Source organism: Salvelinus namaycush, chromosome 10 (genome assembly GCF_016432855.1).
Source record: "Salvelinus namaycush isolate Seneca chromosome 10, SaNama_1.0, whole genome shotgun sequence".
NCBI classification, from domain to species: domain Eukaryota; kingdom Metazoa; phylum Chordata; class Actinopteri; order Salmoniformes; family Salmonidae; genus Salvelinus; species Salvelinus namaycush.
In genome coordinates, this window is record NC_052316.1 from 14,899,174 (window position 1) to 14,927,142 (window position 27,969).

The window sequence follows — 27,969 nt, forward strand, 5'->3', positions numbered from 1 at the left end:
CAACCTTTAAGTCTTTACTGAAGACTCATATCTTCAGTGGGTCATATGATTGAGTGTAGTCTGGCCCAGGAGTGTGAAGGTGAACGGAAAGGCTCTGGAGCATCGAACCGCCCTTGCTGTCTCTGCCTGGCCGGTTCCCCTCTCTCCACTGGGATTCTCTGCCTCTAACCCTATTACAGGGGCTGAGTCACTGGCTTACTGGTGCTCTTTCATGCCGTCCCTAGGAGGGGTGCGTCACTTGAGTGGGTTGAGTCACTGACGTGATCTTCCTGTCTGGGTTGGCGCCCCCCCTTGGGTTGTGCCGTGGCGGAGATCTTTGTGGGCTATACTCAGCCTTGTCTCAGGATGGTAAATTGGTGGTTGAAGATATCCCTCTAGTGGTGTGGGGGCTGTGCTTTGGCAAAGTGGGTGGGGTTATATCCTTCCTGTTTGGCCCTGTCCGGGGGTATCATCGGATGGGGCCACAGTGTCTCCTGACCCCTCCTGTCTCAGCCTCCAGTATTTATGCTGCAGTAGTTTGTGTCGGGGGGCTAGGGTCAGTTTGTTATATCTGGAGTCATGTCTTATCCGGTGTCCTGTGTGAATTTAAGTATGCTCTCTCTAATTCTCTCTTTCTTTCTCTCTCTCAGAGGACCTGAGCCCTAGGACCATGCCTCAGGACTACCTGGCATGATGACTCCTTGCTGTCCCCAGTCCACCTGGCCGTGGCTGCTGCTCCAGTTTCAACTGTTCTGCCTGCGGCTATGGAACCCTGACCTGTTCACCGGACGTGCTACCTGTCCCAGACCTGCTGTTTTCAACTCTCTAGAGACAGCAGGAGCGGTAGAGATACTCTTAATGATCGGCTATGAAAAGCTAACTGACATTTACTCCTGAGGTGCTGACTTGCTGCACCCTCGACAACTACTGGGATTATTATTATTTGACCATGCTGGTCATTTATGAACATTTGAACATCTTGGCCATGTTCTGTTATAATCTCCACCCGGCACAGCCAGAAGAGGACTGGCCACCCCTCATAGCCTGGTTCCTCTCTAGGTTTATTCCTAGGTTTTGGCCTTTCTAGAGAGTTTTTCCTAGCCACCGTGCTTCTACACCTGCATTGCTTGCTGTTTGGGGTTTTAGGCTGGGTTTCTATACAGCACTTTGAGATATCAGCTGATGTAAGAAGGGCTATATAAATAAATTTGATTTGATTTGTCCTTCTGGAAAGTTGTCCCATCTCTGCAGCACTCCACCGATCAGGCATTTATGGTAAAGTGTCCAGACAGAAGACACTCCTCAGTACAAGGCACATGACAGCCCACTTGGGGTTTGCCAAAAGGCACCTAAAGGACTCTCAGACCATGAGAAACAAGGTTATCTGGTCTGATGAAACCAAGATTAACTCTTTGGCCTTGATGCCAAGCATCACGTCTGGAGGAAACCAGGCACATCTCTTCACCTGGCCAATACCATCCCTATGTTGAAGCATGGTGGTGGTAGCATCATGCTGTGGGGATGTTTTTCAGCTGCACGGACTGGGAGACTAGTCAGGATCGAGGGAAAGATTAACGGAGCAAAGTACAGAGAGATCCTTGATGAAAACCTGCTCCAGAGCTATCAGGACCTCAGACTGGGGCGAAGGTTCACCGTTCAACAGGACAACGACCCTAAGCAGGAGTGACTTCAGGACAAGTCTCTGAATGTCCTTGAGTGTCCCAGCCAGAGCCCGGACTTGAACCCGATCTAACATCTCTGGAGAGGCCTGAAAATACCAGTGCAGTGACAATCCCATCCAACCTGACAGAGCTTGAGAGGATCTGCAGAGAAGAATGGAAGAAACTCCCCAAATACCGGTGTGCCAAGCTTGTAGCGTCATACCCAAGAAGACTCGAGGCTGTAATCGCTGCCAATGGTGCTTCAAAAAAGTACAGAGTGAAAGGCTCTGCATACTTATTTTAATGTGATATTTCAGTTTCATTTTTTTTTTAAATTTGCAAAAATGTCTAAAAACCTGTTTTTGCTTTTCCATTATGGGGTGTTGTGTGTAGATTTGAGGGGGGGAAAAACAATTGAATACATTTTAGAATAAGGCTGTAACGTAACAGAATGTGGAAAAAGTGAAGGGGTTTGAACACTTTCCGAATGCACTGTACATATCTACCTCAATTCCCTCTTACCTCTACACATTGCCTCGGTACTGGTACCCTATGTATATAGCAAAGTTATCATTACGCATTGTGTATTTATTCCTTGTTATTATTTCTCTTTTTCTCTCTGCATTGTTGGAAAGGGCCCATAAGTAAGCATTTCACTGTTAATCTAGTCCTGTTGTTTACGAAGCATGTGACAAATACAATTTGATTTAAACGGAAAACTGTTTACGTTGCAAGGGGTAGGCCTAATGAATACCCCCTGGTGTTAGCAAGACTAATGCCAAGTTCAAAAGAACTGGGAACTCGGAAGAAAACAAGCTCCAACTGGGAAAAACATTTTGAACGGTCTTCCAACTCGAAATTCGAAGTCGGAAACTCAGGCATCTTTTTAGAGCTCCAACTTTCTGACCTGAAGATCACTGACGTTATGATTTGACCTCGTTTCTTTTCCGAGTTCCCAGTTATCTTGTGCCGCGTTCACATGCTAGTTGGAACTAGGAAACGTAGACATTTTTCGACTTGCTAACTGGTTGAACGGGGCACATGTATAACTACAACCGATTAACAAGTTGGAAATTTCCTAGTAGCACGTGAATGCGGCATTTAAAGCACCATATTGAAAACACGTCACCGACAGAAAGACAAAATTTATGTTGGCATTCATTTTGGAACTTTATTTTTTCCCCCCCACCTTTTGATTGACATAAATTAAGAGAAGGTTGTACAATTGAATTTCATCCCTGCTTTTTGACAGTTGAATTCGGTTGACAATACATTTTAATGTCACTTCACTCTGATATAGCTGTTTAAATGAGAGGGCTCTTTCACAGGGCATATTTTCTCTATGTAAAACATTCAAGCGAAATACTAACAAAAAGACAAAAACAATCAAAACCAAGATCATGTAGCCACAATATGAGACACTCTTTTCACGCCACTTTGATACAGCTACACCCGGATGTGATTTTCGTAGCAGGTTAGGAGAGCATTTTCCAAAGCCCTAACCCTTAATAACGTTAGCCTAATTCTCCCAACCTGCTATGTTAATTCTCCTAACCCGCTACGAAAGTCACTTCCGGTCGTAGCTGTATCAGTATATGGGCAGGTAACAGTGCGAACAGCTTTTGAGAGCATGCATGACATTTTGTTAGAACAGGGAAATTATGGACCAATGTCAAAATATTTCCTAAGGACCTCATATTTGACATGATAAAAAAACATGATTGATTGCATAACACATTTGAACATTTTCCCTCTGTTGTATTGTATTGTGTTATAGCAGTACTATTTTTCAAAAAGCTGTAAAGTGTAAACAACAGTCCAGTAAGTATGATCTCCATTTGTGGGCCACGCCGACCATAATAAATTAGCTCAGATGACAACTGACTGGTAGACTCAAACATTTCTGTTTTGATGAGGACCCAATCATAGTAGTGTTATGAAACATTTTCTTTATACCTTCCTCATTCACCAGTATTGCTTCAGATAAGATGGCATAAATCAAAAGAAAGATATTCTTGGGGAGCGTGCCTTGAACATCATGTTGCTATTCTCACCAGTTGAAAATATTGAATTCTATACTAGGCTGGTCAATATGCTTATCTTAAAATGTATCTTCTGTGAGCCTTCTTGCAGAATAGGGGGAAAAGGCCACACAAAAATCAAGCACTGCACAATTATGTTTTTCACAGCATGCGCTGAACAGTAGCACAAGAGACACATGGAGGGAATTCCCTTGCTTGCAAACATCAGCAATATAGACATGGAAGTCAACAGACAACTTTGGAAGCATGGACAAATACACTATATCATAGACATAGAACTGCTTTATTTTGTATTCATTCTCATCGTAAGAGTCCAAACACACACAGACATACAGCCATCTATTTATCCTCATGTATAAATAGATGAATATACATGAATACATATTTCTGATATGCATATTCATTTTTAAACCATGCTATGTCTCTGTGAAGGAGGGCACACTGTGATTTGAAAACATGTACACTAAACTGGTACAGTAAAACTGACAACTCTTCAGTAATGGATATCATACATAAAAAAAAAAAGAAAACAGCTGTGATTTATAAACCATAAATCGAGCTGCATCGTGTCAACACCTTGAAGAACATGGTACAGTAAATCATGTGTAGCTCTTAATCATTTCCTGCCAGCAGCAAAAAATGTAATCAAATAAAAATAATATTCTCCAATTCAAATGGAAAATATATTTATATATTCTTTATATATGTATTTATAATTGTATATACACATTTTCTGGCTCACAACTACAGTACTGAAAAAAATGACTTGAAAATAATAAATACAACAGCACTACTATGAAAAAAACATTGATATGATACGTTTTAATTTCTCAATAAGGCAATTAAAACTAACTAAGACTACACCTGTACTGTACAACATACTGCTGCTATGGTCTCTTGATGACATGGACAACAGCAACTGATTACAACTGGCCACTGCACATTATGATAGGATGATCAGTATTTTACACGTTTTGACATTGACGCCTTCCGTCACGCACAGACATACAAACACACCAAATAACTTAAATAGCCAAGTGTGAAACAGAAAAAGAATAAAACATATTGAAACACAACTTAAACCTTAAAACATGGAATTCGCATAAAGACTATAACACTAATCCTATACCAGATGATTGTGATGAAGACCTCACTTTCACATCTGATGATGGTTGATACATAAAAGTGCTGTCTAAGAGCAGCCTGAAATCCATCTCGGATGAACTATTACTAAATAACAGAAGTATTAATTAATTCTGGACATGTGATACTGTGAGTTTTTTGGCCTAAGTAATCAAATCCATTAGCCTAAATCCCCTCCAGCAGAGCTAACATTCAGAGTCAAGGTTTGACTGCTGAAATATTGGTATTTCATGACATTACGACAGCTCAATGAATCATTATGCTTAGAAAATGATTTGTTTGCATTCCTCTGAAAGTTGGGCGGTTCTAGAAGCCATTGTAATGATGTAGGATTTTGAAATGATTGACAATACCCAGCCTTATTTAGTGTTGCAATGATCTGGTTTTGAGGCTAGAAGCCTTTAGCAATACTGTGACAGAAATGACAAAATAAATACATAACAACGAATAAACAAACCTGTAAAATAATACAGTAGGCTTATGCGATTTACCAAATCATGTTTTCTGAAACACATTCTATAGATAATTTTTCATCTATTGGAAATAAAGTGTTCCCTCTCCAATGGTAAAGTACCATTCAACATAGCGGTAAAGTACCATTCAACATAGCGGTAAAGTACCACTTCGATAGCGACGTTAAGATTGCTGCTAGAGCTACAAAACAACATTAAGATTCCTGCTAGAGCTACATTTGAAGCACACAACATAACAAAATATATTCACAGTATTAAATGGCACAAAAAAGTGCACAAAAAAAAAGATAAAAAAACAACAAAATAATAAACTAAGAAAAATCACAATATAAATTAACATGATATCAATTAAATAAATGTGACCATTTGACTGTATCGACATTTGGGAATGTGAGAGGAGTAGCAGAGTTGCCTCAATAACCATGTTTTTAATGGGGCATGCTAGATGTATAGCCTAGCAATTTGAGTTCCTGCTTTTCTTCTGCTATGGCAATTTGGGGTTGGGGTGGGTTGAAAGGAGGGGAATCGATCATACAGTATCATCACCACTGTGACTACGGGATGTCGAGGGGGTTTCCTCACAGTATTTAGTCTGTTTTGTTTTTGTATCCATGGTTTAAAATACAGGTCTGGATTGGAATGCTTCCGCTGCCTGCCAATCAGAGGCCCGGGGATCAGTCTGATGGCTCCTCTCTCCACGGAATCATCCTCTCAGCTCTACAGAGGAGTGTTTACGGTTGGTGGAAGGAGAGAGAGAGAGAAAAAAAAAAAAAGAGAAATAGAAGTTGTAAATCTTTGGCACATAATCCTGTCGAGTGTAAAATAAAATCTATTCTTCCCCCACAGCACGATATAACTGAGGTACAACTCTTATCAAAGCAAATCTATTGATCAAAGGTATATCAATAATTTAAAGGGAAAGTCAGAGGACATAGTGAAAATAAGAGGGTAGAAAAATTTAGTATTTTCCTCTCAAATGAACATCCCCCTCAACACAACTAAATAATGCATTTTTCCATGACTGCTTTTATATTTGTATTCATCTATGCATAGACAAACCCCAGGAGACAATCTACTTCCACTAGGCACTGTAATGCCATGTCCCACAGCTCTGATTCCACTTATTCCTCTGGCAGCTCCTGTCCCTGGGGGACGTGGAAGTGATGATTCTCTTTGTGTGTGTGTCTTCTCTATGGAGAATAATGGGACGGGGGACGGGGAGGAGTGATTGTTCAATCCACTTCCTCCTTGCCACATACGAGTGCAGTGGGCTTTGACCAGGGGTTAGCCAGCCTGCTACAGCTCTGAGCTTCTACAACTACTGCAGCTTAGGACTGTTAAAATACCCTGGACAAAAAAAAGCTCAGAGGGCATAATAGGGTCATTTCATCTTCCCTACAAGATGAGTAGAATGGCCTTTAGTAACACTTTATTTGGATAGTTTCAAGTAGATGGTTTGTAGATGTTCAGTAGCTGTTCAATTACTGTCAGCATTTCAACTAACTATCCACTAACCCTAGCCATAACCTTAACCATTATCCTAACCCTAAACTTAACCCTAATCCTATACTTAGCCCAGGTTTAAAATAAGGGTAAAGGTTAACAATAACCCTAACCTTAGCATGCAGTTGCTTATCAACAGACAGTTTGTTGATAGTATAACCATCTGTAGATCATCTATATGGGACTATCCAAATAAACATGTGACCTGGACTTTAATCATGACATTTGTCAATGGATTCATATACGTTTCTTTATGAAGAAAATTAGTGATTGCTCATCCATCTCCATCCAACCCTTGCCGTAAACTAGAAGCCCGTAATGGGATATGCCTGCTTAACTTTCCAAAGCTGTAATAGTAGCTTTAGTAATAAGAGTTTAATTTATAATTTATCTAAAATCTCAATTACAGAACATTCATGGAATTTGGCACCCTGAAAATACCTAGTGAAATAGAAGTCATCAGTAATATAACGGAGTTTGTACCAAGGGATCAATTACGGTATGTCATAACACAGTCGTTTCTGATCATTTGTGCAGAGTGGCTGAAAGAGGATCATCTGAAAGCAATACTGTCATATTATATGGACTCATGAACAAAGAAAACACAGTTATTGGGTTTCATAGAGGAACTGTACAAATCAAATCAATTTATTGCCATACTTGCCACCATTCATCTGACCAACTGCTTTGTACTGTATGTGTCAAAGCGATTATATGTTGGTCAGTTGTTTCAGAAAAAACAAATGACATTGACAACTGTAGCTGTGTGTGTTTGGGATCTGGCAATGGTGATGCATGAGCCAGGAGGAGGTAGGCTGCAAAATTCTTACTTTCCCCAAAATCCCTGGTTCTCCAGAAATCCTGGTAGCGAGGCGCTGGATTTCCTGCTTATTCCCTTCTGATTCCGGGAATCTTCCAATCGGGATTTCGGGAAAACCTGGGACTTTTGGGAAAGCTACCGGAATTTTGCAACCCTAGCGGAGGAGACATGTACCAAGTTGCCAAACCACATGCAGTCAGACAAACCCAGGGTTGTGAAGAAACTGAACAGCATGCTGGGTGTTGCATGGTGAAGGGGGAACCAAATAGTCATAACTGGCACGGCCATACTGAGTGGGCATGACGGTCGGGCCGGCCAATACACACTGGTACTGGAGGTGTAATTCATACTACTTACTGTCTCGCACTCCTCCCCTTCCCCATCCGGCAAGGTCTGAGACTCACTGCCGTAGTGCAGAGGGGAGTACACCCAGGTCTTGTCCTCAGGGGGCTGCACAAATGAGGGCGCCAGAAAGAGGGGGCCATTGGATGCAGCACAGAGAGAAGCAGAGGCAGGCAAGGGAGATAGACAGGACAGGAAAACACAAGACAGGCAGGAAAATAAAATTAGAAATGCAAAAGGAGGAAATGACATTACAGAAAGTGTGAGCTTGGAAAATAGATTAGCCTAACCATAGAAATGTGAAAATGAAACACTAGCAGTGCAATCCTATTGGAATACAGCCTAGAGCAGGGGTCTCAAATCTTTTCTACCATGACAGCTAAATAAATACAAAAATAGGCACATTCTTTTCTTCTACTCTACCCTGCAACTCTTCCCAGGTCCTTGGTGTACAATATATATTTTTTTTTCTGTCAATATACCTGGTAAAATAATGCTTAATAAATAACTAAGTGGGACCCATAAAATTATATTTAGTATTTTCCTAAATTATATTTTCTCAGTACATTTTTTCCAGGTTTGGGATAATTTTTTTATTAGTTTTACTCTCAGTATTACAATTATTCATAGAGAAACATTGAAAATGTATGTTCTGAGTCCATGTCAATACTTAAAGGCCCAATGTAGATGCTTTTATATCATTTCTGGGTAACAATTAAGTACCTTACTGTAATAGATTTCCATTAAAATTGGCAAAAGTAGCTGTTTAACATTTAAAAAAAATCTCAAGCAAGAATTTTGCTAGGACTGTCTGGGAGTGTTCTGAGTGTGGGGGGGGACACTAAAAACGAGCTTATTGGCAGAGAGGTTTGGAACTCTATTAACCTGTTTACCGCATGGTGACGTCACCATAGAAAGCCGATGTTAGAGCCCATGCAAACCTGATGATTGGAAAGTCCTGTGTAGATTGCATTTTCAACCAGCAACTATGAGGAAATAATACTGAAATAAGTTTAATCAGATGTTGTACAATATGATATAGAAAACAGGCATAACTACATTTTGACTGCACTGGGCCTTTAAATCACATCAGAAGACAATTTTTTAAGTCTGAAAAAATATATATATAACATTTAGATTTTTGAGAGTAATTCACCTTTAATTGCGCATCTAGCAAGAGAGGCATTTGTAGGTCTAGGATGTTTCTGCTGTGGCCTACTGCTGCAGCACATGTCATGGCAGAGTTTGCAAAACAATCACCACCCAATTGATACAAATAATCATGATATAGTTCTGTCAGGTAATACTACTTTGCAGTTAACATTTAATAGATGTTTTTATTTTTTAAGTCTTTCTTCTGTCTACCCATAAGACAGTTATCATTAGCGTCGCTAACTGGCTGCATTCAGAGTGATAGACAAACGCAGGCACCAAACAGACAGATGGGAAATTAATTGGCAGATATTGTGTTATGTTTGGGTTTTTAAGCCAATAGTGACTAACCAAGGGTGGGATAATGTCAATGTGGCTTTGATTGGATTGTAGCCGGGAGCTTTATGTTTATGACAGTATGCGATGGAACACAGAATAGATTGGCGAGCTACTCATAAGTGGGCTGTGAGCTTGCGATCTACCTGTTGGAGACCCCTGGCCTAGAGGTAGACTACTAACATGTACTAACATCAACTTTGCATTCAAAAGAATGTTAGTTCTTTCCTGGTATCACTTTCAAAACTCTTCATTAGTAATGCTATCTGGGAGACCTATGCGTGTGACTAAGAATTGCTTTCTATGACTATGCTATTTCAAAAAAGCCATGGTGAAGTGGACAGGAAAAATTATGAATCTGCAGTAAGTGTCAGCCAGAAAACAGGGTGGGAGTGGGTGGTTAGCGGTGGGTGGAAAGCGAGCGTGCCAGCACTGCCAACAGGACATATTCTCCCAAAGCATCTTTCCCCCTTTCTTTCTTATTATGTGCATTAAGTGTTTAGCCCTGTCAGAGCCTCAGCGCTGCTCTGTCTCTGAGGCAGTGACCGTGGCCCCGTACAGTACTTTCCCTTTCAGAAAGAGCAGCCAGCAGCTGCCACACACCGCCTATGATAACGTAGTTGGAAGCGGCACTGAGGTTTGACGTCACATACACACTTGTCGCTCACACACGCTCATACACACACACACACACCATATGCAAACACACGCCACACTCACAGCGCAAGAGCTAACACACCATCCACAGGGAGACCCCTCAGGTGGAGAGAGAAAGTGAGAGAGGTGGGAATATAGGGAGTGAACGAGAGACAGATGGCCTCAAATGAGAAGCCAGAGCCCCCTCCTGTCACTCAGCCGCCTCCTCCCTTCTTTCCCCATCTCTCCCCCTCTCTCTCTATACAGCCGGCCATGATTTGATTCAACATGAAGAGGAACAAACCCCAAGGGGAGGAGGAGGTATATAAATAATATTAACAAAGACATGATATGAAGGCAGAACAAAAAAAGACCATGACCCCTTTTGTTATGAGAGGAAACACACGACATGATGAAATAAGAAAGGTCTAGAACAATACGTAGAGCATATAATGTGTCATGCCCTCTTACAAATCAAGTATCCCTTGAGAAAAGGAATATCAGTCCATAATGGATCTTGTCTAATTTTCACTGACATCTTTGGAAAACACTGAGAAGATCAACTGAGGAATCAGTACAGTTACAGCACTAAGACTCAAAGTAAGCAGACTGGGGGACTAAGCTACAACAACTCCAGTCACAGCTATAGGCCATTGATATTTGTATAAAAATGTGCGACTAACTGAAGCATTGACTAAGCAGTTAGCAGAGCTACCAGCATGTTCCACAGACTTACACTGCATCTGAGAGCTGGTCTGGAGCTTTGTCTTCCGCAGTACAGGAGAGAACACCCAGGTTCTCCCTGCAAGCTGACAGCACATCCCCACAGAGAGATGGGAGACACCAGAGAGGGCAGAGGAGAGAGGGGTGAAAAGGATGAAGGGACAGACAAATGAGACAAAGCTGGAACATGGAGAGAAATTAAAAAGGTTAAGTATAGAGGTGATAGAAGAGATGATTGCTGGTTTGACTGTTACGATGAAGGGTGACGAAATTAGCCATGATGATGAATAAGTCAGGTGCTTTCTTTCACTCTCTCACCCTCCTCTCTCCACCTTGAAGGCGTCAGCATGCATCAATTCGGCTGGCGCCTAGCCGAACAAGTGTGCTCACATACTCCCTTAAAACACCTTCACTTGAAAAACTAGAAAAAAAAGCACCAATAGTACTGTCGCCAAAATACGAGGTATAAATGCAGTGGACACTATATCCGTGCTTTAGAGCCCATAATGCAATTCCTCAGAGAATGGGCGTGGCTTCACAACGTTTTCAGATTTGAAGACAATGGTGGAAAATATGCAGTCGAAGTCCGACGAGAGTGGATACAAATTCATTGCTTTAACTAATTATCAAAAATGTTGAGCAAGGTTATAAAGTAATGACTTTTCAAATAAGTTACACGTTATGTTGGCTGACAATTTGTTAGCTATGCTATCCTTACGAACTGAATATCATATCATTAAAGCAGTATGTACTGGTATGTTTGCTAGTTACCTAATGTTAGTTGGCTACTAATAAATCGAACTTGTAATCTTCTATTTAACTAACTACCCAACGTTTATTGACTTGATTATTCACATCATTCTTAGCTAAGTGGTATAGTCGTTGTGTGTTTCAATGGACATTGTTAATTCTGGCTATCTACTCCGATTTCAGAGCACTCTCGCACAGAATAACTCAACACCTGCTGAATATGGCCGTTGTTAGTAAACGTTGGCAAAAAAAGCGTAATTAAATTGGTGCCAGCAGCACAGTTACAGTCACCAACGCTCTGGATAACATGAAAACAGCCTAACCAGCTCTGCTAGAGGGAGTAAAATGGTCAGAGTGAGGTGTTAGTCATTTGTTATGCTAACAAGCTAGCAAGAGGTTGCATAGCAACAGCATCAACTTCCGGGAGACAGGCGAAACTCTAGTACTCTCAACTGAAATGATACCGTTCGCTTACATTATACTAAAATGAACTAATAGCAGTGGTGTAAAGTACTTAAGTAGTACTTTAGAGTATTTTTTACTTAAGTAGTATCTGTTCTTTACTATTTATATTTTTGACAACTTTTACTTCACTAGATTCCTAAATAAAATGATGTACTTTTTACTCCATACATTTTCCCTGACACCCAAAAGTACTTGTTACATTTTGAATGCTTAGCAGGACAGGAAAATTGTCTAATTCACACACTTATCAAGAGGACATCCCTAGTCATCCCTACTACATCTGATCTGGCGGACTCACTAAACACATTCGTCGTTTGTAAATTATGTCTGAGTGTTGGAGCGTGCCCCTGGCTATCCATAAATAAAACAAATAATATGGTGCTGTCTGGTTTGCTTAATATAAGGAATTTGATATGATTTATACTTTTACTTTTGATACTTAAGTATATTTAAAACCAAATACTTTTAGACTTTTACTAGGTAACTCTCACTTTTACTTGAGTAATTTTCTATTAAGGTATGTAGTGTATATACTCTTTAAGTATGTAGTATACAGTATGTTAGTATGGGTATTAGAAGACAGCTCATCTCAAAATAGTCCGAATTAATCTAAAATATCTCAAGAAATCTGTCAAATGTTTACGTTTTTGCCGAAGAGATATTAGTCGCGCAATTCTACATCTAACTAAGATGTTTGGTGCAGTATTTTTCAATTAAAAAATGTGCATGAAAACTAGTCGTCTTTCAAAGAATGACAAAAGACTTCCCTACTGTTGACCAATCACCGACGAAGGGGCGTAGACTTTGACTCCGAACTTCGACTTGCCTCAAGAAAAATATTTGTGTGAACAGCCGAGAAAACCCTCACCGAAGTCCAAAACGAACAAAAACGTCACAAAATGTTAATATAATATTTGCACAAACTCTACCAAGCTGTTTCGGCTGGGAAGCATACGGACGCCTTAAGCCTCCATCATAGCGAGAGAAAGAGAGAGAAGAGAGAGTGTGAAAGACAGCAATAGAGAAAGGGAGGTGGTGACTGCTAGGGTAGGGTGGTATCCAGATTTTCATATCGTCATATCGTCCTTCTCTCATCTCGGGATTCACAACATTATCGGCTTAGTACTACAAGGGGGCGCCAAAAATGCCAAAAATACCATTGGGCGTCTGTTACCAGTAATAACGAATTTCCATGGAGGCTAAATATGCTAACATGTGCAAACCAAAATAAACAAATTGCAAAGACAGTCAATCCAGCTCAAAAAGTTATACATATATAAGTAGGAGCTCCCGAATGTAATTTTTTGTGAGTTTGGACATTTGCAAGCGAATGTGAACGAGAGACATTGTGCCAATGAAAAACGTTGACGCATGCTTGTCTGAAGGAAGAACAGTACTGGCTCTGAAGCAGCATGTGTAGGCCTAAATGCTGTGTCTGTGTGGAGTCTGGAGTCGCTAGGGCAACGGGCTTGCCTGCTCTGCTCTGAGAAGATGGGGAGGAGCAGAAGGGCCGAGAACAGAAAGGAGAAAAAAACGCAAGGAAATCAAAAGATAGCAGTGGCAGCTGTACAGATAACTCATCCAAAGGGCTTTGACTTCTCAAACAGAAAGCTTACACAATTCACTTTAAGCAAAACATTAAGAAATATAGCTGCCTACATTCTATCTATGATAAACAGACATTTTTGCAAAAAAGATCTTGATTTTTCATTGTAAGCTCATTTACTTGTGTGGCTGAAAGTCAAAAAGCATTGAACTTCTGTTGTCATCTGATGAAAATTAAGCTATTTTCTGCCAAATGTGTTGCACTAATGTATTTTCTGTGAAGGAAAACTACAGTTGAAGTCAGAAGTTTACATACACTTATGTTGGAGTCATTAAAACTCGTTTTTCAACCACTCCACAAATTTCTTGTTAACAAACTATAGTTTTGGCAAGTCAGTTAGGACATCTACTTTGTGCATGACACAAGTAATTTTTCCAACAATTGTGTACAGACAGATTATTTCACTTATAATTCCCTGTATCACAATTCCGGTGGGTTAGAAGTTTACATACACTGAGTTGACTGTGCCTTCAAACAGCTTGAAAAATCCAGAAAATTATGTCATGGCGTTAGAAGCTTCTGATAGGCTAATTGACATCATTTGAGTCAATTGGAGGTGCACCTGTGGATGTATTTCAAGGCCTACCTTCAAACTCAGTGCCTTTTGCTTGACATCATGGGAAAATCAAAAGAAATCAGCCAAGACCTCAGAAAAAAATTGTAGACCTCCACAAGTCTGGTTCATCCTTGGGAGCAATTTCCAAATGCCTGAAGGTAAATGGTATTGACGGTATTGAAAAACCATCCTGTGGCTATTTCCAAATGCCTCAGTATACGGTATACCGCCCAAGCCCAGTGACTGTTGATGATAAATTAATAATTCAAGCTGTTGCCACTCAACAGGGGCTTGTGGGGCTTGTGAATCTTCCCAACGCCTGCTCTGACCAGAACAATCACTTAAGCCCTCTCTCCAAGGGCTCTCAGAGTAATGTCCACTCTGTCTCTTAGGACTGGTGCAATATCCCATGAAATGTTTTGATGAAGAGTCATCTCTGCTTTTATGTTACCGGAATTTATATGCTTAAAGTAATGATTAGAATATTCCACCCTGAAACCATATAATTATATGAAATTGATTAGGTCCATAAAAGTATTATTAATGATGTGTGTAGTTTTAGTCAGTAAAAGTATAATTAATGGTGTGTGTAGTTTTAGTCAGAATTAGAACAAGGACCGTTTGTTCCTTTTTAGTATGTAAGCAGGGTGCATGTGGGAAACAAATGATAAGAGGAGCTATCGACAGACAAGCTGGACCACTGTGTTCCGTACAGGACATTCTCTCCACCCGGGGAGGGGAGAAACTGTTAGGCTTGCAGAAGATTATGAAACATGTTGCAGAATTAGGGTAAAACAATATATCGGTACAATATGTTTTTATAGTATCTTAAACACAGACTGTCTGAGCAAAATTCGGTGCCGACCTGGCTAGGGGCCTCAGAGAGATTGGGGAGAGGACGGGAAGTACTTCCCACGGTCTCCCTATCTTGAGGGAGGACGGGGAATGATTCTCGTGGCCGCCTCCCTAATCTTTGTCGGCTGGGTAGTAGGACAGTATGTGCGTAGGATACCTACTGTTTGTGTGTGTATGTATGTGCGTAGGATACCTAATGTTAGTGTGTGAATTTAAGTAAGGAGCCAGTATAAAATTAATGGTTTTGTACAACGGACTAGCGCTCTCGTAAATAAACTTTCTGACTATCGTAGCTGGGCATCCGTCTGTTTCATTCAACCAGTATCTTACAAATTCTGGGTTGCAGACTGAGTAGTTTAATTGAATTGGGTTATGAACACTGAGAACATAATTCTCGTGACATTTTACCAGTCAAATAATCATCTGTTTATGCTACCCAGAAGACAATCCTCTGTTTATGCTGTCTACTAGTATTTGCTTCGTATATTCATACGACATGGCCATATTGTACAACCTCATAGCGTACTAGACTACAAACCATTTAGAAGCACTCTACAAAAAAAATTATGTTCCATTAAAATACAAAATGACCTAATCTGTGTCTGTTGGCTAAAATGTAAATGACTACAGGTGCATACTGCATACAGACAGAGGTGATATAGTGGTTGTCTAGGAGTGTTGCCTTGCTGTTTGCTACAGATCTTCTCTTTGTGTGTCTCCGTGTCTCTATTTTCTGTCTCCTGACCTGAGCTACTGCACATGAAGAGAGAAGCAGAGCAGAGCAGATGAAATGGTCATAAAGACATCAGAGAGCTGCTAAACAGACAGACCTACTGACGCTCAGGGCCACAGACAGACCTACTGGGCCACAGTGTGAGGCGTTTGATTGCAGGAGAGACTGTCCACCAATCAGAGCAATGCCAGAGGAGACTTCCCTATCCGGCCTTCTCATCCCTTATCACCAGAGACGCATCCATTAATGCATGGCTTAGGCTCTGAAATCTGTCGTAGAACCTAACATATGGAATTGTTTTAAGATGGTCATACCAAGAATCATTTAGCTATTTGATTCAGAATTTTAGGACCCCGAGGTATAAAAATATATAAAAATAATTTGATGAAACATTGACCATGTCTCATGGTCTGACAAACACCTCTCTAGCTGTGTCACCTTTCACCGCAGATGCAGAAGGGCGACGTCGGCAGATGCGGTGGATTTAGACGCATCCAATGCAAAAAAAACACATCTCTAGCTTAAACTGATGGATTTTGATGGGGATTTTGTTATTATGCTAGTTAGATTTCCAGGGGACATCGACTCTACGGTTAACCCTTAACCCTCTACAGACTCTACAGACCACTCTGGGGTCCAACTGTCAAAGCTTCTGTAGAAAGGCATCCAACTCAGAGAATCACACATACATACCCTCCCATGACCCAACGCTAACAACACACACTCTGACCATCTGCATTACGGGTGGCGATGATGAGTTACACACATGGACAAACAATATTTGACAAAGCAAAAATGGAAATGATGGCCAATGGAGATGTAAGCTATCTGTGTCTAGTTTACCATCTGCTGTTGTCTGTATCATGTTAGTGCAGTATGCCTGCTGACTGACAAACCTAGGATCTATTTAGTAGCTAGGATACTGTAGTATTTAGCTATTTACCATGCTGTAAGTGGGCTGTAAGGCTAGTGGTATTTAGCGTCTATCATAACTGTGCCTTGTGTGTGTGTCCAGGGTCGTATTCATTAGGCACCAAACGTAAGACAAAAGACTGAAACAGGCAGGGACTACCTGGACTTTGATTTCCGTTACAAAACGTTTTCTGTTGCGTGCCCTAAGGAATACGACCTGTGTGTGTGTGTGCTGAGCCAATGAAAGTACAGCTTACAAAGTAGATGTCTGTGATTGGCACGTCATCCTCGTCGTCCTGTGAGGCTTGGCTGGTGCATCCGGACCCAGACACTGTGCTGCCCCGGCGGTCCCGCTCAGCCTCCACAACCACAACCTTGCGACTGACAGCGGCCTCTGGGCCAGGGGTCTCAGCAGCAGGGGCCTCAGCAGAGGCTTCAGCAGGGGCCCCAGGGGCTGGGGGAGAGGAGGAGGAGGGTGGGGCAGCAGCCTCGGCTACCTCTGGTACCTCACTGAGAGAAGAGACCGGGGGGGGGTCAGACACACCTGCTCATACACAACCACAGACGTGATAAGACAAACTGTACCCACCTGCTCTTTAACACACACTCACACACACCTGCTCTCTAACACACACTCACACAAACAGAACCACAGATGTGATAAGACATACTGTACATACCTGTTCTCTAACACACACACACACGCTCTCGCACAGGATAGAATAGCTGTACAGACAAATGATCAGGGCCACTTCCTATTAAGCCCTTCTAATGAACAAGAACCAGCCCAGCCAGGCAGAGCTGAGACTGACCCGTATGATCAGAAGGAACAGGCTCCAGGGTGGTTTATGATGACGGCACTAACCCAGACTTACAGTACCAGATGGCGTGGTGCCGCGCCACCACAATCCCTCTATTGTCCAGGCCCAGATCATTGACTATTAGGAACGACTTAAGCTTATCCCAGATTGCTTTCTCAGCCTTGTGTGTTTAGAGCTTACGCTGAAAAACCTGGAGCCTGGCATTCCTAAAGAGCAATGACAGCATCTCAGACTCAAAGACAGACCTGATTGGTTGGGAAGAAGTCTTTAAAATGGGTGGACCTGATGTTGCCATGCAGCCATGGACCTTGCACTCTCTCTCTTTTATTCTCTCTTGCCCTCACCTCTCACTCTCTCCCCCAGCAGGGGAGTATCTGAGGCTGCTTTGAGGAGCCGGGTCTCCAGATGGCTAATTCCCCAGTAACCCGTTGGCCTGCCTGCCCCCTGCCCCCTTCACCCTTCTACCCCACCCAGCCCCACTGAGGCCATATGTCTGGCCCTGTCTCAGCCTCTCAGCCCAAGCCTTAGCCCCAGACCCTCTGACCTAGTTCCACTGCCCCGGCCGCTCCACGACTTTCCCAATGCACTCCTGTCTGTCTGTCTCACCCTTTTACCCTGTCTCTCCCCCTACTCACTCTCTTAACCTAATTAGATGGCTGCTCCAGAGAACATCCGCAGGCACCGCTTATCTGTCCATAATAATGGATTTATAGCAACAGCACACAACCACTCCAATAACCAAATGGGACTGAGAGTAAGGTGGGGACTTAATATCGCCGCCGCCCTATCAACCAAATGGGACCATGGCTGCCCCACTTCCCAGAGCTAACCAGGGTGTTATCCTGTCGCAGGTGAGACATTTTCAGTTTATTTTTAGTGAAAAGTGCAGAAGCAACTGCGGCACGGTTCTTATTGGGGTCAGAGCAGTCGTAACAGGTCTGTAACCTGACAACCCCTTCAGAAAGGTAGCAATCTGGAACACTTTATACCCACGACGCCCTGTGTTACAGGGAGCGCTTATATGAACCAGTGAGCATGTTAGGTACCGAGATGGTGACAGTTGAAAGGTTAATATCTCTGTAAATGTATGGACCTGGTTTCAGCGAGTGTGTTGGATGCTAGGTGTGCTGCTCAGAAGAGTTGAGCCTCGCTTTTCAGGGCTTTGTGTGATACATCTTGGTCTATGTAGAGTAAGGCTGAGGCTGTGTACCTGGTCTCTGGAGAGGGCTGTGGGGCCGTGATGGTGGGCTCGCTGTCGTGTCTCTTCACCTCCACCTCCACCGTGATGGTCTGCTGCTCCTCCTCACGCACCTCCTCCTGAGTCCTACACACAAAAATGCGTAACGTAAGTACACACGCACACACACATTGAGTGAGCTCCAAAAGTATTGGGACAGACTATTACTGCATTGTCGGAAATAGAAGCACAAGCATTTCGCTACACTCGCATTAACATCTGCTAACCATGTGTATGTGACAAATAAAATTTGATTTGATTTGACAGTGACAAATCATGTGTTGTTTCAGCTCTTTACTCCAGCACTTTGGATTTGAAATGATACTATGACTATGAGGTTAAAGTTCAAACTGTCAGCTTTAACACACACGCACACACAGGAAATACAACTGAGCGACAGGAAGGGTGGTCACACCCATAAAAACACAGACCAACAGGCAGACCTGACACACCCTAGCCTAGTAGCCTTCCTCACTGGTCAGAGACAGAATGACTGGCGCTGTAAGAACACTAAACTACCAAGTCCTTTATGCAACGGAATAAGTTGTGCATTTCATACAGGCCATGCAGAGTAGTGCTCTTACCTCCCGTCATGGCTGACAGACTGGGTGTGCCTCCTGCAGAGAAACAGACGGACAGAGAGATCACTGTAAGTTAATGGTGTTATAAGCCAGGGTGGGGTACATAAAATAGGCTCGATAGCTTTGACAGTTCAACACAATCAGTTATTGTTGGTTATTCAGTCATGAATATAACCATTATATTATGAACTGGGTGGTTTGAGTCCTGAATGCTGATTGGCTGACAGCCATGGTATATCAGACCGTATACCACGGATATGACAAAACATTTATTTTTACTGCTCTAATTACGTTGGTAACCAGTTTATAATAGCAATAAGGCACCTTGGGGGTTTGTGTTACAGTGGGGCAAAAAAGTATTTAGTCAGCCACCAATTGTGCAAGTTCTCCCACTTAAAAAGATGTGAGAGGCCTGTAATTTTCATCATAGGTACACTTCAACTATGACAGACAAAATGAGAAAAAAAAATCCAGAAAATCGCATTGTAGGATTTTTAATGAATTTATTTGCAAATTATGGTGGAAAATAAGTATTTGGTCAATAACAAAAGTTTCTCAATACTTTGTTATATACCCTTTGATGGCAATGACAGAGGTCAAACATTTTCTGTAAGTCTTCACAAGGTTTTCACACACTGTTGCTGGTATTTTGGCCCATTCCTCCATGCAGATCTCCTCTAGAGCAGTGATGTTTTGGGGCTGTTGCTGGGCAACACAGACTTTCAACTCCCTCCAAAGATTTTCTATGGGGTTGAGATCTGGGGACTGGCTAGGCCACTCCAGGACCTTGAAATGCTTCTTACGAAGCCACTTCTTCGTTGCCTGGGCGGTGTGTTTGGGATCATTGTCATGCTGAAAGACCCAGCCACGTTTCATCTTCAATGCCCTTGCTGATGGTAGGCTTTGTTACTTTGGTCCCAGCTCTCTGCAGGTCATTCACTAGGTCCCCCCGTGTGGTTCTGGAATTTTTGCTCACCGTTCTTGTGATCATTTTGACCCCACGGGGTGAGATCTTGCGTGGAGCCCCAGATCGAGGGAGATTATCAGTGGTCTTGTATGTCTTCCATTTCCTAATAATTTCTCCCACAGTTGATTTCTTCAAACCAAGCTGCTTACCTATTGCAGATTCAGTCTTCCCAGCCTGGTGCAGGTCTACACTTTTGTTTCTGGTGTCCTTTGACAGCTCTTTGGTCTTGGCCATAGTGGAGTTTGGAGTGTGACTGTTTGAGGTTGTGGACAGGTGTCTTTTATACTGATAACAAGTTCAAACAGGTGCCATTAATACAGGTAACGAGTGGAGGACAGAGGAGCCTCTTAAAGAAGAAGTTACAGGTCTGTGAGAGCCAGAAATCTTGCTTGTTTGTAGGTGACCAAATACTTATTTTCCACCATAATTTGCAAATAAATTCATTAAAAATCCTACAATGTGATTTTCTGGATTTTTTCCCCTCATTTTGTCTGTCATAGTTGAAGTGTACCTATGATAAAAATTACAGGCCTCTCTCATCTTTTTAAGTGGGAGAACTTGCACAATTGGTGGCTGACTAAATACTTTTTTGCCCCACTGTATATGGCCAATATAGCACGGCTAACGGCTGTATGCAGGCACTCCGCGTTGCGTCATGCTTAAGAATAGTCCTTAGCCATGGTATATTGGCCATATACCACACCGCCTTATTGCTTAATTATACATCTTGACTTATTTTCTTCTTGTTTTTTTATTTTCTTCTCATGAAAAGGACATGCTCCACATGCGTCATGAATACATGCTCCAGAAATAGGACATTGTGTCCATAGCGGTACCTTCTCTCAGAGCTGTTGTTCTGGTACCTGTAGCGGGGGTGCTCTGCCCCAGCGTCTGAGGGAGACCTCTCTGGGATGGACAGAGAGGTGGTGGAGGAGAGCGTGGTGGCGATGGAGGCTGTGGTCGCCTCCTCAAATGACGGAGGGGTGCAGGGGAGGAGGTCTGGTCGCCCTGAGAGAAAGAGAGAAGGGGGAGAGAGAATCAGAACAGGTTGACAAAACACCTGCATCCAGTCTCCGTTAACAGCTAGGTTAAAATGATAGCGCTGTGTGAATGTGATGGAGGGGGTTTGCATGGTCTAGTACCCCCTACCCTCGTCCTCCAGCGTGGGGAAGCTGCGTGCTCCTCTCAGGTCGTAGATGTTGTCGTCTCTCTCCGAGGGCAGCTGGCTGGCTGACCAGGCGGCCCCGGGGCCAGTGTACTTAGTCACCGTCAGGCCCACACGGCCCTTCTTAATGGGAGAAGACTTCAAGGCTGCGGAACACACACAGAGGAATAACGTCACTAAGGGAACACTTGTCTTCTTATTCCCAAAGGGAATAGTACTGCTGAACAATTAATCAAATGGCCACGGGACTATTACATTGACCCCCCCCATTTGTTTTGTACACTGCTGCTACTCGCTGTTTATTGATTGAGTGTTCAATCTTTTCTAATACCGCCCAGTACAAAATACATAACGGAGTATTTGCAGTTCAAGTGAAAAAGTACATCCATTCATAAGACAAGAAGTTAATAGCCAACAGCAACCTTCAAGCATAACAACAAGTGAATTAAGCAGTGGAAGCGGTGTGTCTGTCAGTCTGACTGACTGGCAGTCTAGTCTAGTCTGATCAGGTCTACTCACAGGAGCTCTTCTTAAACACAGTGCTGCTCATAAATTTGAAGAACCTGTCTGCATAGAAGCCCGGCCGATGGACTGATACGGTGTCCTGAGAGAGAGAGAGAGCACAAGAGCGACAAAGAAAGAAAGATGGAGAGAAAAATGGTATGAGGAGAGAAAGACAAAGCGAACGAGAGAGCGGTAGAGGGAGAGAGAACAAAAACACTTTTAAATACAGTGTCTCCCCACATGCTGTACATCCTCCTGCATGGCCTAGTGTATGAATCCTCTCTCTCTCTCTACAGGTGGCCAGAAGAAAACAACACTTCCTCATCCCATTATTCAGAGGTAGACAACGAGAGCATCACTGCAGCTGAAGAAATCCCGATGTGTGTATGTGTTGGTTGTGTTAACTCGGAGAATATATAGCCCTTCATCATTCACTCATTATGCTGGTTTCACAACACGTCACAGAGACAGGGTGAGAACATAAGGTGATATACACCAGGCTTGTTAGACAAGAGGGGGAGGGAAAAATAAGGAAGAAAGAAGGAAAGAGCAAAAAAAGAGAGAGCGAGAGACTGTGGTTCTATACTAGGAGCATCCTGGAGCTGATGTCTGAGAGGAAAGGGGGGAGTGTGAGGTGCTTGAGGTCAGAGCCAGAGGATCTGTTAGAGATGAGGAGGAGGGAGCTCTTACTGGGTCACTGTGTACATGTGTATTGGACAGATTCAATAAGGAGGCTACACACACACACTACTTAGACAAGTGGCCCGAAGGACCTATATTGTTGCAATGATACACACGGCCAAACACACACAAAGGGCTACCCTGCTTCTCCTCAATAGCTTAACCTGTCTGTATAGCTGTGACTTCGTCAATCAATGCATGAGGGAAAAGAATGGCAGGGTATAGCGTACTCCCAGACAGAGGGGGGGAAAAGACAGACGCTAGCTTGCTGTTCAATGATTAAAACCACACAGCTGGTCACAGCTGTTTGTCTGGGAGGGGCTGGAGTAAGACAGACTGTCTTGTCCATAAAATGGACTAGGGACCAGGAGTTTTTCCTCAGCACATGACCTGAGCGGGAAAAACTCTGGGCTCTACTCACAGGTCACATGATCAGGAAAGTCTTGGCCCCTAAGCATGACCTAAGAAAACCTCGACCAGTCACAAGACTTGGCAATAGAATAGCTCATAAGAAGAAAACATAGTGTTACATAACCCATAAGCCAGAGAAGAAACGGATATTGGAAATGATTATGTTCATAAAGAGCTCAGATATGATTACAGAGGCCACTGTAATAAGAAATACAAACGAAGAGGGATTATGATGAACGTGGAACTCACCCCATCATGAACCATAGCCTTCCATGTGTGCTCCAGCTTCTTTATTAGCCTGGAACCGGAAAGAAATAACAGTCAAACGTTTGATATTAAAAATGCATTAAGGTCACAGAGACAAATATAAACAGCGGCAGCCATCCATGGCTACAGGCTGTTTTCTACACTGATGGAGGCTGAATATTTTGTTACTCTTATGAAGCTGGGAGGTTGGTTCTACATGACAGAGAGTGGCTGAATGAGTTATAATATATACTGAGCAAAAACATAAACGCAACACTTTCAAAGATTTTACTGAATTACAGTTCATATAAGGAAATCAGTCAATTGAAATGTATTCATTAGGCCCTAATCTATGGATTTTACATGACTGGGAATACAGATATGTATCTGTTGATCACAGATACCTTAAAAAGAAAAGGTAAGGGTGTGGATCAGAAAACCAGTCAGTATCTGGTGTGGCCACCATTTGCCTCATGCCTCTTCGCATAGAGTTGATCAGGCTGTTGATTGTGGCCTGTGGAATGTTGTCCCACTCCTTTTCAATGGCGGTGCAAAGTTGCTGGATATTGGCGGGAACTGGAACACGCTGTCGTACACGTTGATCCAGAGCATCCCAAACATGCTCAATGGGTGACATGTCTGGTGAGTATGCAGGCAATGGTTGAACTGGGACATTTTCAGCTTCCAGGAATTGTGTACAGATTAGAGGTCGACCGATTAATCGGAATGGCCGATTAATTTGGTCCGATTTCAAGTTTTCATAACAATCGGAAATCGTTAATTTTGGACGCTGATTTTGCCGATTTATTATTATTTATTTTTTACACCTTTATTTAACTAGGCAAGTCAGTTAAGAACACATTCTTATTTTCAATGACGGCCTAGGAACGGTGTAACCCACCAGTTCTGCCCCTGAACTGCCTTGTTCAGGGGCAGAACGACAGATTTTTACCTTGTCAGCTCAGGGATTCTATCTTGCAACCTTACGGTTAACTAGTCCAACGCTCTAACCACCTGCCTCACGAGGAGCCCGCCTGTTACGCGAATGCAGTAAGAGGCCAAGGTAAGTTGCTAGCTAGCATTAAACTTATCTTATAAAAAACAATCAATCATAATCACTAGTTATAACTACACATGGTTGATGATATTACTAGTTTATCTAGCGTGTCCTGCGTTGCATATAATCGATGCAGTGCGCATTCGCGAAAAAGGACTGTCGTTGCTCCAACGTGTACCTAACCATAAACATCAATGCCTTTCTTAAAATCAATACACAGAAGTATATATTTTTAAACCTGCATATTTAGCTAAAATAAATCCAGGTTAGCAGGCAATATTAACCAGGTGAAATTGTGTCACTTCTCTTGCGTTCATTGCACGCAGAGTCAGGGTATATGCAACAGTTTGGGCCGCCTGGCTCATTGCGAACTAATTTGCCAGAATTTTACGTAATTATGACATAACATTGAAGGTTGTGCAATGTAACAGCAATATTTAGACTGATGGATGCCACCCGTTAGATAAAATACGGAACGGTTCCGTATTTCACTGAAATAATAAATGTTTTGTTTTCGAGATGATAGTTTCCAGATTCGACCATATTAATGACCTAAGGCTCGTATTTCTGTGTGTTATTATGGTATAATTAAGTCTATGATTTGATAGAGCAGTCTGACTGAGCGATGGTGGGCATCAGCAGGCTCGTAAGCATTCATTCAAACAGCACTTTCGTGCGTTTTGCCAGCAGCTCTGCTGTTTATGAATTCAAAACTATCAACTCCCGAGATTAGGCTGGTGTAACCGATGTGAAATGGCTAGCTAGTTAGCAGGGTGCACGCTAATAGCGTTTCAAACGTCACTCGCTCTGAGACTTGGAGTAGTTGTTCCCCTTGCTCTGCATGGGTAACGCTGCTTCGAGGGTGGCTGTTGTCGATGTGTTCCTGGTTCGAGCCCAGGTAGCGGCGAGGAGAGGGATGGAAGCTATACTGTTACACGGGCAATACTAAAGTGCCTATAAGAACATCCAATAGTCAAAGGTATATGAAATACAAATCGTATAGAGAGAAATAGTCCTATAATTCCTATAATAACTACAACCTAAAACTTCTTACCTGGGAATATTGAAGACTCATGTTAAAAAGGAACCACCAGCTTTCATATGTTCTCATGTTCTGAGCAAGGAACTTAAACGTTAGCTTTCTTACATGGCACATATTGCACTTTTACTTTCTTCTCCAACACTTTGTTTTTGCATTATTTAAACCAAATTGAACATGGTTCATTATTTATTTGAGGCTAAATTGATTTTATTGATGTATTATATTAAGTTAAAATTAGTGTTCATTCAGTATTGTTGTAATTGTCATTATTACAAATAAAAAATAAAATAAAAACCGTCCGATTAATCGGTATCGGCTTTTTTTCGTCCTCCAATAATCGGTATCGGTGTTGAAAAATCATAATCGGTCGACCTCTAGTACAGATTCTTGCGAAATGGGGGTGTGCGTTATCCTGCTGAAACATGAGGTGATGGCGGATGAATGGCAAGACAATGGGCCTCAGGATCTCGTCACGTTATCTCGGTGCATTCAAATTGCCATCGATTAAAATGCAATTGTGTTCGTTGTCTGTAGCTTATGCCTGCCCATACCATAACCCCACCGCCACCATTGACATCAGCAAACTGCTCGCCCACACAACGCCATACACGTGGTCTGCGGTTGTGAGGCTGGTTGGACGCACTGACAAATTCTCTAAAACGATGAGGCAGCTTATGGTAGAGAAAATGAACATTCAGTTCTGGCAACAACTCTGGTGGACATTCCTGCAGTAAGCATGTCAATTGCTTTCTCCCTCAAAACTTGAGACATCTGTGGCATTGTGTTGTGTGACAAAACTCCACATTTTAGAGTGGCCTTTTATTGTCCCCAGCACAAGGTGCACCCGTTTAATGATCATGCTGTTTAATCAGCTTCTTGCTATGCCACACCTGTTAGATGGGTTGATTATCTAGGCAAAGGAGAAATGCTCACTAACAGGAATGTAAACAAATTTGTGCAAAAAAAAATTGAAATAAGTTTTAGTGCAAATGGAACATTTCTGTGATCTTTTATTTCCGCTCATGAAACATGGGACAAACACTTTACATGTTGCATTTATATTTTTGTTCTGTGTAGTTACCTGGGTCACATTCATTAGGCCCCATACTGAAGAAAAGAGGGACTATCTGAACTTCTCCAATAAGAAATGTACGTTTTCATTTCCGTTCCAAAACGTTTTGCTACAGTGTGCCCTAATGAACACGACTCTGTATAATTGATATGATGTGTGGGTACGTGTATGACTGAATGATGTATGATTATTACCTGTAGGATTGCAGGATGTCTATGATTCCGATGTAGAGGAGTAGACGCTCTCCTTTCCCATTGACTGCTGGGATGCCTCCCATCCTACAGAGACAAACATGAAGAGATGGAGTGAGATACAAAAAGTGACACTGACAAACAGAGATATACAAGGAGACAACAAGCAACACTCATACACACACCCAGCCTGTCACACGTCTCAGTCACTCACGTGTCGTCTGTTTCGATAGACTCCCCGCAGGCAGCCCCTCCCTGGATAGACTCCATGGCGGTGGAGTAGAGGGCCTTCTGGGCCACGGGCCTCTTCTGATCCTTCTCTCCTCCCTCCATCTGCTGCTCCCTCTCTGCCTGGTCAATGTTATGGACCCCCAGCAGCAAGCTGTAGTCCATGATCTTAAAGCTCTCCAGCACCTGGGAACATACACAGAGATATGGGTTCCAGTTATGGGACTGAGCCAGGCCGATCAACCCTATGAACAGGTCCACAGGTCAATGGGGTTCTTCTCAATGATCTTTTCTATTACAGTTCTGGGCATTAAAAAGTTAACCTGTACTGCAGTGCCATATAAAACATTTGCAACACAGTGGGTGACGTAATCGCACAGTCAGGGGCATATTTCAGAAATGTATTTAATTATGAACGTCAAAGAGAGTTTGTAATATTACATTTGCCCTCAACTGTAGATGCTAGGTTTCAAACCAGGTCAATGTGTAATTTAAACCCTTATAGCAATGGGTCCGAAAACCCGGCTGGTTTTCCTCACCAGACAGTCTCTCTGCAGGGTCTTGACCAGAGCGCTGTACATATCCTGGTCTAGCATCAGGCCATCCTGCAGATCCTGCATGAAGTCCAGGTCTTTGAAGGTGGGCTTGGCTTTCTGTCTCTCCTTCTTCGAGGCACAGCGTTTGTACGTGGAGCCCTTCAGGTCAAACTTGAGGTGCATGCGGACGGCGCGCGGTAGAACATTGTTCATGACCACCATGCGGATGTTCTTACCGCCAGATTGGATGCAGTACAGGCCGAAGAACTTGGGAAGCAGGGTGCGAGGGTTCTGGTTGAGGTTCTGGAGAGCGAGAGAGACAGTGTGAGAAAAAGACCGACGGCACCAAGACCAGACCAAGAGCACAGGGCAGTATTGGAACAAACAGTCCATGATTTGGTACCACCTGATTCTTCAAGACCAAACTAACCTTCAAAATATTCAAAACACATGAATAGGCAAAAAAGACCGAAAGCAATAACCCAAAGCACGAGCCGTTTAAACAAATCTAATTCACCCTTCAGTAAAAATATCTCCTTATCA

At 42.5% G+C, this 27,969-nt stretch overlaps 1 protein-coding gene across 1 annotated transcript in view; it reads right to left on the bottom strand.

The window, feature by feature from the left end:
* Positions 1-3,937: 3,937 nt before the first annotated feature.
* pip5k1ca (phosphatidylinositol-4-phosphate 5-kinase, type I, gamma a) overlaps positions 3,938-27,969 on the bottom strand; it is a 48,443-nt gene continuing 24,411 nt past the window's right edge. The window contains exons 5-15 of the mRNA XM_039002312.1: positions 27,430-27,729; positions 26,877-27,076; positions 26,666-26,749; positions 23,304-23,352; positions 21,978-22,062; positions 21,443-21,604; positions 21,130-21,301; positions 19,330-19,362; positions 18,719-18,832; positions 16,945-17,197; positions 3,938-6,015 (exon numbers count right to left, since the gene is read on the bottom strand). Coding sequence (XP_038858240.1) covers positions 6,010-6,015; positions 16,945-17,197; positions 18,719-18,832; positions 19,330-19,362; positions 21,130-21,301; positions 21,443-21,604; positions 21,978-22,062; positions 23,304-23,352; positions 26,666-26,749; positions 26,877-27,076; positions 27,430-27,729 — 1,458 coding nt within the window. The 3' untranslated portion in view covers positions 3,938-6,009. The remainder of the gene's footprint in view (positions 6,016-16,944; positions 17,198-18,718; positions 18,833-19,329; positions 19,363-21,129; positions 21,302-21,442; positions 21,605-21,977; positions 22,063-23,303; positions 23,353-26,665; positions 26,750-26,876; positions 27,077-27,429; positions 27,730-27,969) is intronic.